This window comes from Antrostomus carolinensis, unplaced genomic scaffold (assembly GCF_000700745.2).
Source record: "Antrostomus carolinensis isolate BGI_N321 unplaced genomic scaffold, ASM70074v2 scaffold2506, whole genome shotgun sequence".
NCBI lineage: Eukaryota > Metazoa > Chordata > Aves > Caprimulgiformes > Caprimulgidae > Antrostomus > Antrostomus carolinensis.
In genome coordinates, this window is record NW_010323749.1 from 38752 (window position 1) to 50817 (window position 12066).

The 12066-nt window shown below is 47.3% G+C and overlaps 1 protein-coding gene across 1 annotated transcript in view; it reads left to right on the plus strand.

Annotated features, from left to right (window-relative positions):
• ZMAT4 (zinc finger matrin-type 4) overlaps positions 1-11028 on the plus strand; it is a 42261-nt gene extending 31233 nt beyond the window's left edge. The window contains exons 5-6 of the mRNA XM_010170666.1: positions 2455-2551; positions 10444-11028. Of these exons, the coding sequence (XP_010168968.1) occupies positions 2455-2551; positions 10444-10459 (113 nt within the window). The 3' untranslated portion in view covers positions 10460-11028. The remainder of the gene's footprint in view (positions 1-2454; positions 2552-10443) is intronic.
• Positions 11029-12066: the final 1038 nt, after the last annotated feature.

The following is a 12066-nucleotide window of genomic DNA, read 5'->3' on the forward strand; positions in this document are numbered from 1 at the left end:
GGGAAAAGGCCTTTTCTCCTTCACCTCTAATTCTGATTTCTGCCTGTCTGCTAGCTTCCTATTTTTAGATTTTCAGCTTTTCAGAGGTGGCAAAGTCTTGATTTCCTTGTCTGACTGAGAACTGAAAATACTTTCAGCCTTAAGTCATTAAATTGTAATTCTAAGATGCAAACTTTTAAATGAGGAAAAAATAATTTACCTGTTTAGTGCAATAAATAGTGTCAAAAATAGCAGTTTTTGTCTCTGGGTGTCTCAGGCCACTACTTTTCTCAGGCTGCGCTGTACAGAGACTGCATCTGTAAGCCTGGACTTCTTCCTTAACCCTGACTGTCTTCCCCATTCCCCAAGACTCACCCAGGATGATTCACTGTATTAGAAGGTCTGAAATAACAGAGTGGAAAGGATGGTATCAGAAAAAAAGCCGTGATAACTGTCCTAGTCTGAGTATCAGTCTCCAGTAAAAATCCCAACTTTGTTAGCAATGTGAAAGCTCTCACAATTTTTAAGTGAGCAATTCTTATATCCCTAAAGCATCTCCCGACTCTTGCTTTTTTTTCCCCTTACACAACAATTAGTTGAACATGGTTTGGAGACATTTCTGAGTCGCGTACAGAGAAAGGTGGCTCATCCCTTATTATCGTTCCCTCCTCAGCAGTGCCTGACATGATAATCTGGCAAAATCTCGTGTTCGTGTTCTGTGCATGTGCACTCTCGAGGTGAATCAATGTCTTGTCTGCGGTGGGTGTCTCGGAGACTTGAAGTTTGATCTGAGCTGAACAGGCGAAGCACCGGCTGGTTTTGTTGGGTTTAGTTCTTCAGCTGGGATGTTTTCCAGTGAATGTGCCCAGAGAGTGTTTCTGTGACTTCCCTTATAAATCACTTTGCAGCTTCTGTTTCAGATGCGCATGAATCTGCTTAATTGCCTGTTGGTTTTTTCCTTTTCTTTCCTGCAATCTGTGCCCAGAGGCAGAGCAGTGAATTGGGAGAGGAAGCTGTTGAAAGCCAGTATTTTTCCTGCGTGGGGCCGTGGGTGCTGCTCCTCCTGGGGTGTCCTTTCCCAGGGTCCCACGGCCCCTTCGGAGGGGTGGCTTTTGCCTTTTGTGACCCAGAGGGTAGGATGGGCCATAGTCCCTGTTTCTGTTGCTCTGGGGGTGTTTGTGTGTTTGGTTCAGTGCTGCTGGCAGGAGATAAATCTGCAGGTACAGGACCCTGCACTTCTCTGGGGTCCAGCACAGTCACTGCCCCATCTGCCAACCGCACTGCTGCACTTAAGGTCATGTTCTCTGCGGTTTACATAGCAATAAAATAAAATGCAGTATATTTACTTGGAAAATCACTTGTAAGTGTGACAGTGAAATAGACAGTGAAATGGAAAGTGGCAGAGGCAGCCAAGAGATTTGTTAGAAGGTCAAAAATGAAAACAAAAGCCCCCAAGCCCCCACAAAACCAAACCAATAACAAAAGCTGGCAATAACATTTCTACTGTGAACCTGCTGAGATGTTATTTCTAGTTCAGTGGTACTCAGTTGGCCAGCAGCAAGAGCCACAGCTTTATAAATAGTTGTTTGTTATTGTATCTGCGAAGGGCTAAAATTAGCAAAGCAAGGGCTGCGTTGCGGTCAGGGGCTGGAGACAGGTATTGCAGCCAAGAGTCAATCCATCAGGCAGATGAGCTCTTGGCTCCCAGCTCTCGGGTGGCACCTGGTACCTGTACCAGGCTTCCAGCTTTGACCTTGAGACAAAGGCTGCCGGGTCACTGGCTCTCAGAGATCAGCAGCTGCCTTCAGCAAACACAGCCATCCCCTTCGGTGGATAAATCAGAGTTGATCCCTCTGGAGAGAGGGAAAAAAAAGATTTCTAAGTGATCTGGCTCCTAAATACCCTCAAGAGGAATTGCCCTGAATTGTGCTCCCTACCAAAAACCAGAGGAATAAACGGGGCCTCGTGTGCTCGTTAGTCTGAGTGCAGCGATGCTTTGTGTGAACGCCGCAGCAGAGGGATGTGGGTGCTGACGAACTGCAGGGACCGTGGTCTCCAGGAGGGATTTGCCTTTGAACCCTGCTTGCTTCTGCTCAGTCTCTTAAATATTCCTTTAGGCTTCACTAATGCTTGGATACCCCAGCCTGGAAAAGTAAATAGATGGGTTACTGTAAAGAGAAATGTCTAGGAAACTGGAAATGAACTTTGAGATCTGAGTATTTCCTAATTAATTAGAAGTTTGCTGGAGGCAAAGGTTAATGCTTTTTTTTTTCCTTTTTCCCATTTTTTCAGCCATTGTCACTCATTTGCACTTCCCAGCTGCCTTTTCAATTCTGAACAGTCTGTAGCCCAGGCACGAAGGTGTTTTTCTTCCCTGGGCAGCCCTGAGCTTGCCCCCAGCCTACACCAAAATGCCCAGCCAGTGCTGAGGGCAGTTGACAATTAACGATTAACGAATCTGGGTTTTCTTCGCAGGCCTGAAGCGCAGCTACACGTGCAACATCTGCAACGTCACCCTGAACTCCATAGAGCAGTACCACGCGCACCTGAAGGGCTCCAAACACCAGACCAAGTGCGTACCCTCGTGCTCTCCTGTCTGTCCGTGTCTGTCTGGGTGGATGTGGATGTAATAACGCCTTAATTTAACCCTGTCCTAGCAAAAACCAGCACATACCAATAGCCCTGTCATCAGAGGAGCTCTGGATGTTCTGCAAACACAGATGTTGAAGGCTTGAGAAAGACAGGGCTGAGCCCGGGTGGGCTTCCCTGTGTCCCACCAAAGCGGAGAGGGCTCCTCCTTTGCTCTTTGTTTCCTGCCAGTCTTGGCGTTAATGATGTCTGGTCCTGATGGATGTCTGGTCCTGATGTCACAAGCGTTCGTGCTTAATGATACTGAGTCTGCAGCTTCTTTCGTGTGGTAAACCTCAGAAGAGACGCTGGGAGTGTAATAGGATTAGGTGTTTCACAGTGCAAATGTTTATGCTGTGATTTAGAGCAATTCTGTATTACCCAACTTTGAGCCTAGGAGGGAGTCTGCTCTGTCAATTAGTACAAATTATTAAAATGAAGTGATAAAGATACATGGTACAAGAGAGTCGATTAATGAACTAATCTCCCTTAATATACTTACATGTGAGCTTTGGGAACCGTTTCAGGCTGGAGCACTCAGGACTGCCCAGATTAGAAGAGGGATGTAAAAGGTGCCATTAGTTGCTGAAATACTTCAGGTAGTTTTACGGGCTGTCTGAAAGATGAGTCCAGATGATCAGAGCCAGTGATAAGTAATAAAGTTTAATTTTGCTTAAGCTACCAAAGGATAAATGCAGAACCTCCCCCAGCTGATGTTAGACCTTCAGAGATTTCCAGTGTTACTTATTTTAGCTCTATCCTATTTATTTGTGGAGCATTTGAACATCTTCCAAATGCTACCCTCTCTGGACCTGAACATGTAGTTATATTCAGGATCTCAATTAGCGGCAGGAACTGATGGTGTGAGACTTTCTAAGGGGGTGGTGGTCTCCCTCCCCAGTGAGGTGGAGCAGAGGCAGTCCTTAGGTGGCCGCAGTGATCCAGCACACCTCCCAGCCCAGGTGTCCTCTGAAGAAGAGGGCTGGGGTCAGGCAAGAGAGACGTGGGTTTGGGCTGTGCCATGAGCCATCTGGGACCTTCAGTGAGTCCTTCACTGCCTCCAGCTCCCTTTCTCTTTTCCTTCATCTGGCTGATGGTGCCTCCCTGTCCCCCAGGTTATGCACACAGTGTGTGGGACAGCGCAGACGGGGTCCATGTCCACACCCAGCCCAACAAACTCCCATTGCTGGAAATCGGAGCTGACAGCTCTTCCTGTCAGAAACCTGGAATGAGAGCAGCTGTGATGTGCTGCCCGGGTGCAGAGCTGTAATTAGTCCTTCCCCTGCCAGTCCTTCTGAGTTTGTACTATTATTGCTGTTGTTGCTGCTGGTATTATTGCAGAGGACAGAGGAGTTTGTTTCAAATCGGAGCAGCCTCACGGATGGGAAATAGAGATGTGCAAAAAAGATGGGCTACTTCTTTTCAGTGTTGGGAAGGTGCCTCACATCCTCTGTTTTATACCCACACCTTCTGCTTTCATTTGAATTTCAGTCACCTGCAGTTGGCAGAGTGTCATCTCCACACTTAGCTTCTGCAGAAAGATAATTCCTTCTGCATCTATTGCTCTGACAAAAATTGCCACAACTGAGGATCTTTCTGCTTTGTCTCTTGTTCTGTAGCTGGAGTAGGAGCCACGTGGAGTGTGTTCGCTGCAGAGCTCGGGATTGAAGGGAATATCTGGGTAGGAGTTGAGGCAATGATCCACATTCACAGTCCTTTCTTGCTGCCCATCGGGGAGGAGACCCTCGGCTCCCTGCCGGAGTGTGCGTGGCAGGAGGCCAGGCTGCAGGATGGGGAAATGGAGGAGTCCCCGCTCCGTGGCAGGAAGGAGTCCTGCTGTTTGGCAGAAGAACCTCCCACAGTTGCTCAGACTCTTGAGAGTGATTCCTCCAGAGCAGAGACCCCAGGGAACCGGGGGGGTGGAAGGGAAGCACCAGGGTGCAGACAAATACCGAACACTCGGAGTGGTGGGGAAGGATGTGGTGCGGGGAGAGCTGGGTTTGCTTTTTGGAGGCTCCCGGTCTCCCAGCCCATCTCACTGGGACAGCAGCAAACCAAACAGCGTTGCACTATTTTAGTGTCAAGGCTCAGTGGCACTCGCAGTAATTCCAGAGCTTTCCAGAGCTCTGAAAGCACGTGAATTATTGATACAAAGGCCCATTTCTCTTTCATCTCGGTTCAAGCCTGTGCAGGGAACACCAGGGCAGCGCAGAGCCCTGCAGGACTCCCACTATTTTTTTTTAAGGACCTTCATCTTTTGCATATTAATATTCTTATCAGTCTTTCTAAACTTAGTGTCTTATCATTTATTCATAATGACTTAAGTCTGGTCCCAAGAGATTTTCATGGGCATTCAGTACAAGAGGAAACAAAGTAATAAAGTCAAAAGAAAGTATGTTACAAATGTAATAATGGAATGACAATTAGAGACATTAGTCTGACCAATTTCTACGGGAAATTGCTCTGATTATTCTATTTCCTCCATCCATTGTTCATTCCTACACAATTTTCTTTGAGGCTGAGCATCTGAGGACAGCACAGATCTCTCCAGGCCTATAGGAAAGTGCAGAAGCATGGGAGACAATAGACTGGCAGCTTGGGTTTGTGCACAACAAAAGCTCTTCCCACCCTGTAATTAGTATGGTACCAGATTTTACTGTCCTTGTTTAAAGCTGGTTTTGCAGCTTCGTTGTCCTCTGTATGGGACTGAGGGAATGAGTTATCCTTATCTTTGATCCTGAGGCAGTTATTCCCCCCCAGTCTGCAGGGTCTGTAACAGCCACGTGCACACCGAATGTGCCTGAACCCAGAGATGCAGCCCCAGAAGGAGTCTGGGGGTCTCATCGACGTCGTTCTTCTGTTTGCCATGTCCACAGAGGTGACCTTGTACATGGTCTTTGTGCAGAGCTGGCCGCAGAGGTCAGGTGCTTGAGATAATAGCAGGTAGCAAAAGAATTCAGGAAGGCAAAGCAGTTCACACAGCTCATGTTCCTGACTACAGGAATCCTCTATAGTGCAGACAAAGAGGAAGAAATCCTCATTTCTAGTGCTATAAATGAATACACCGTGGAAAGTTTTTCTACATCTTGACTATTGTACGAGTGACTGATGGTACACATGCCCTCAGCTCAGCCCTGCTTCCAACACAAAGGGATGTGCAGGCCAGCAGAAACACAATGGATTTTGACAGGGCTGCATCTGTGTTTTGTTGCTTTCTACAAGCGATTCCCTCTTGTATACAAAGAAAGTTAATTTTCAAACCCAGACCTGGTACTTCTGCTGAGTTTCCACTGCTGCTTTGTCCCAGCACAAGGCTGGGTCACCTCTCGAGCGCAGGGTGAAGCAAACGTGCTCTGCGTTGGGTGCCAGCGAGGCAGCCGCCCCTCCTGCCTTGGCGAGTGCTCTGCCCGCTGCTTTGTGCTGTTCTCATTATTGTTGGTTAGTGTCAAGACTGTCCTCTTCCTTATAACTCGGTCTGAAGCCAATGGATTGCAGTTGCCAAGGCAACAAGACATTTTATGTAGCTGTCATACTTCATATAATTAAAAAAAAAAAAACAAAAAAACAAAGGAGGGGGGAAACAGTTTGTGAAGGATTTTGCTCTGGGACAGGTTGGCAGGGAAGGTGATTGCAGGCTGGAAGCTGGTAGCACCCAAAAAATACCAGGCAGATGAGTCTTCTGAAAAACTGCTTTAGGAGAGAGGAACTTTTATGAGGAATGAGTTGAGTTGTGGATATTTATTATAGTTCTTGAGAGCTCTCCAGAGAGCAGGACACAACCAAGCCGCTGCCAGAGTTGCTTTAAATAACCCACCATACAGCAGCCCTTGAACTGCTGCTGAGCCGTGTTGGCTGGAGCTCCATCGCTCCCAGCGCCGCGCTGATGGACCCGGAGCTCCGTTAGCAGAGCAGGAACACAAGGCTGCATGTCCTCCTGCGCTGCCCTGCTCTTCCTTGGGGCTGTCCTGTAGGGAGAGCTTAGCTGTTGTTTGCAGGGATTTCAGGGGCTCGCCTGAATGCTCCTGCATGAATTTATTTCATCAGAAGATGGGGAAAATGCAGGGTGGGGGGGGAAGCTGAGTGCGTCTTGGCTGGTATTTTGGTGTTGAACAAAAGATGCAGAAGGAGGTAGCTAGTATGGAGCTGGTCCTTATCCCTCTGGCCAACAAATATTCAAAGAAAGACAACATCTACTAGCTCCCAGGGTGCAGGTACTTCAAGCTGCATATTTGAAACTGAAGGAAAAATATTTCCTTTTTAAAATCCTATTATAAAGTCAGGAATTTGGGACTAGAGTCAGATACAGGAGAATGTTTCTTCTAATGCTTCACAAATCTGGCATCCAGTCTGTTTACATCAGGGGTCAGGCAGTGATCGTCACAGCTCTGATGGGATTGTGTGTTCACACGGAGCAGCTGAGCAAGGGCTGCTCTTCAATGTCTCGGGAAAGCAAAGCTCCAGCTCGGGGCTCCGATCCGCGACACTGGCGGCTGCAGGCACAGAAGCAGGTTTTGAAATGTGGCTGGACTCTGGAACATCTGCAGTGGGGAGGAGCACTAAACCTTTAATTAGGGATTTATGAACTGTGTAGAGATGATTGAGTCATTGTTTGACTTGCTTTCCAGAAATAGATGTGGGGGGTTTTTTTTTAATCTCCCCTTCTCCTTTCCTCCTCCTCGTGATGAGCAGAAGAGCAGTGGAACGATGAGCAGGGCAGAAGGCGGGTGGTGAAGCCGTGTCCGCTCCGGCTGGACCGTGCTCGGCACCAGTAGCTCTGTTTCTATGGGGACCAGTGGCAACCGAAACACCCGGAGCGCAGGGACAAGGGCACGTCGCCTCTGAAATATTGGGAGAGAATCACATGCCAGCCTTGCTCCTTACCACTTACTATAGGCTGAAAAAGCCAAACTGCTCTGTTTTCTGGTTTATGTAAACTGGAAAGATGAAAAATCGCTGCCAAAGTGATTTCCAACAAACAACAGAGAATTAAAGTCCCGTGTAGTTGTGAAAGAAGCCAGAGGAAATTCTAATTCTGGGTCAAATAAATTCTGGGTCAAATATTCTGCTCGTGCAGAATATTAACTCAGGGCTTTGCAAAAAGCACTTCCATCCTTTAATGAGCAGGCACAGGCAGCGGGGCTGGGGACAGGGTGCTGTGTTCACTGGGGAGAAAATTGCTGTGTTTGGGGAAGATGCCCAATTCCAGGTCTGGGGCAGCTCCTCAGGGGCTTGTGGATGAAAGGACCAAAGATGCTGTTGGCAGCACACCAGAGCCCAGACCCTCACTGGATGTAAGTACCATCTCTGGGCCACTTGCAAATATATCAAACGCTGTAATAATGTGGCAGAGAGCGAGAGCTGTGAGCTGTCCTCTGCCATTTGGGCTGTCAGCAATCACAGGCTGAGATCCAGCCCTAGTAATTAAGAATCTGACTATATGGGGATAGTGATTCCCACTTCCATAAAGAATTTTATCTTCTCGCCTTTATTTTGTCTCTTTGACCAGACAGACCTCTGTGCCACAGCTAGAGCTCGCAAATGTATTCTGGGGTTTGGTAACCACTCATTTACGCATTCATGGATGGTAATATGTGTCTAGGTTTTCCTTTCAAATTCATGCTTTCTGATTAATTTCACTATTTTTAGCTTGGAGAAGAGGAGACTGAGGGGAGACCTAATTAATGTTTACAAATATGTTAAGGGCAAATGTCAGGAGGATGGAGCCAGGCTCTTCTCAGTGATGCCCAATGGTAGGACAAGGGGCAGTGGGTGTGAGCTGGAACACAGGAGGTTCTGCTTAAACTTGAGAAAAAACTACTTTCCAGTGAGGGTGCCAGAGCCCTGGGACAGGCTGCCCAGGGAGGGTGTGGAGTCTCCTTCTCTGGAGACATTCAGAACCCACCTGGACGCCTTCCTGTGTGATCTCATTGAGGTTCCTGCTCTGGCAGGGGGGTTGGACTGGATGATCTTTTGAGGTCCCTTCCAATCCCCAACATTCTGTGATTCTGTGATTTTTGCAGAAGGGGGACCCAATCCTGCAGCATTTGTTGGGGTAAGATTGTCCTGATGTACCACAGGAGTGCAGGATTCAGCCAAACTGGATTCCTGGGGGTTGAGAATGGTCATTTCTCATTGGAAGGTGTGCTCCGAAAACCTTCCTGCGCAGCCCTTCCCCTAGTCAGTGGGTTGCACCCTGTGGAAGCCCAGATGATTAATGACCTGCTGAGAAGCAAATGACAGCAGGCTTGGTGGCTGTGAGATTTTTTCTTTTCCTTTTCCTTTTTTTTTTTCCTTTTTTTTTCTGATTGAGAACACAGATGTCTAATTGGAATAGGGTATTTATTAACATAAGCTGCTTGGCTATTCAGAAATCGGAGCTAATCAAAATATTGCAAACACCGTGCCTGCAGAAATGTCACCCTTCACCATGATTGCATTTCCATATCTTTTTTCAATCTATTTAAGAAAGTGTAAACAAATATTTACAGCCTGTTGTGGCTGAAGCACGTTCCTGGTTGTGGTACTGGGCACAGCAAAGGTGCTGGTGGCAGACGCGGCGTGGGCAGGACAGCCCGTCCCGCTGTCACCCGTCCCGTGCTGGCACGTGCTCTGTGGTCCCCAGGCACTGTTTGTGGCTGTCCCTTCTCTGGGGATTTGGAAGTTCATGACATGCTGAAAAGCTGGAGGCAGGACTCGAGGAAGGCTTTGGTGGTTCCAGGTGTGTCGGACTTTATGTAAAATGTTATTCCTGTTTTCCTGGGATTTTTCCAGCCCCTGGTGCTCAGAGGTTGAGCTCCCTCTGTGCATCGTCACCCAGAATGAATGCACTCTTTGATAACAAGATTTCCAATAAATTTCAGGAAATTCTATTAAATACTTGAGTTGTACCATATACTTCACAACAAAGCCAAGTGATTTTGTTCTTTACCTTGATGACTGCAACTTTCATTGGTAGCAGTAACAATTTTCCATGTGCTTTCTGTAACATATAGTGGCTGGGGGCAAATAAAAAAAAGCCGTTAGACTGATAATAACTCCAGAAGATGAATCATTATAAAAGGTAGATGGAACTGAAAGGCATTTTAATTTGTCATTATTTCAGTTCCAGGGAGCAGCTGAATAATTACACTGCCTGTGAAGAGAGAGTGTGTAATACTTTCTCTCATTATAGGATTAAATTGTCTCCCTTCCCTTTCAATGTAAGTGAAAATACAGATACCTCTGATGTCTTTATTCTAGATCATAATTTGAAAGCCCTGGGATGGTTTTGTTTTGTGGTGTCGGGTGTACGGATTAATTATTTTAGTGTAAAGCATAAATATTGGGCTGATTTCTCAAAGTGTAAACCTGAGATCACGAATGCTTGCTGAATGAGAAATTCCTCATCGGACAAAAATGCATTGGGTTGAAAACAAGGCAAGTTCTGCAGGGTTCACAAATTTAAATTGAGGACCTAAAGAAAGGTCCAACCTTTTCCAAATTGTTACAGAGGTTTTCTTTGGTAAAACAAGAAATTATCCTTAAAATTGCAAATATGTTTTGGGTAGAAAGATTTTATTTATATATTTCTTTTAGAAATGAAGTGTCCTGATTGCTCACATAAAAAAATTTCTTTGGTCATTAAGAGAAAATGTGCAGCTTTGCCCAGAACCAGTTCAGTGGGGATCTGCTCTCGGTGCTGGATCTCTCCGGAGGGGCCGGGGGCAGTGGGGACCATCCGCTGGGGAAGGGGAGTGAGATGCTCCTGGAAGAGGTGGGACAGAGCTCGGGAGGAACCGGCTCCAATCCAGGAGTGGCCGGGCAGAGAGTGACTTCTGCTTCCTTTCTGTCTTGCAGCCTGAAGAACCAGTAGTTGTTGGACAATTGAGACAAGGAAAAGCACCGAGGCTGCTTCTGTGGAGAGGAGCTGGTCAGCAAGGCGAGGATGCTTTCTTGGACAGTGATCCCGTGTGGATTCAATAATTAACATGTAACTAACCTTCACTTTGGACAAATACATGGATTTTTTTTTTTTTTTTAATTTTGTGGTGAGTTAAAATATTTCAATGGATTTTTTTACCCTTTCAAGATAATATTTATTCAGCACAGAGTCTAGAGTATGATAACTATCCTGTAAATACAGCACTTAATCATCACTCATCTTCAGAGACAGTGGAAACAAAATACTTTACTTTTTCATATTTATTCTTAGATTTCTCCCAAGAGTATAAAATTATTCTATTGCATTATCCATGAAAGTGATGTAATCAGTCTTCAACCAGAAATAAACATACTTTCTTCACCTTCTCCAGCATGGTTTGTGTCAACCCATAAAGAGCAGCAAAAAAAATGCATCGCAGGGATTGTATAAATGGATGAATTTTTTCCTTTCCTCTTTGTCTTCAGAGAAACAAATGGTTCAGTGAGCAAAAGAAACTCAAATGAAAGTGTAAAACCCTTTTCCTGCTGGTAGGATTTCTGCAGGCTCGATGGAAGCTGTTCGCTTTATCGACTTTGATGCAAACCCAAATCCTGTGGCCGTTCCAGGAGCGGGGAGCCCTCCCGGGGAGCTGCGGGAAGGATGGTGGCACCGGATCGGCGGCAGTGGCTGAGCTCACTGGTAGCTCTGGCTGCGAGTGTGTTACCTGCACACCCACGGGGAGAGGTGTCAGGGACCGGCGATGGGGATGTGGAGAGGTGACGTTTCAGGACACCGGTGCTGACTGTCGAGTGTCCCCGGAGCTGCCCGCACTGGGCTGGGAGCCGCGGTTCAACGAGCCCTCACCAGCATCGGTGTGTTACCAGAGCTGCTGCACTGGTGAGTTTGGCACTAGGGTGGAAATCCTCCATGCCCAGGGATGGAGGGTCCAGCGCTCCAGGAGCTGCACCGACGGCATCACGCAGCTTCCCCAGCCGCTCGCTGCTGAGCTGCAGGTCTCCTGCCGACCTCTGGCATTTCCCTCGGCGTGGGCAGAGGGTTTGCACTCGAAGGCTTTCCCTGCATCAGAAAACCCCGTGTGTCACGGCTGCGTTTGCCCTGTGAGTGTGAGGAGCTGGACATGTTGGAGATGGGTCCCTGGCAGCCCCTCCTGCTGGGGTCCCCACACCCTTGCAGGACCCTTGTGTGACAGATCCCAGCCAAGGGACCCCGTGGCAGGGACTGTGGCTCAGGGGGTCCTTCCTCACAGGGAGGAAAAAATCTCAAAAGATTTGAAGGGCAAAAAAAATTGACCAAAAACCAGCCTTAACTGTCCAAGAGGACACTGCACAGACCCCAGTGGGTCCCATCTGCAGCAGTTTGCTGCTCATCTATGGGGAAAGTGTTTATTCCTCCCTGGCCCTGGGGCAAGTGGAAACAGAAGTAATTCCATCCACTGGCAAGAGGGAGCTCACGAGAATTTCAGTTTTTCTACTGCAGTCAGCACAGAGAGCCCAGGTTTCTGGGCTAACCTGCTGCAATGCCCAGGGCTGCAATAAACA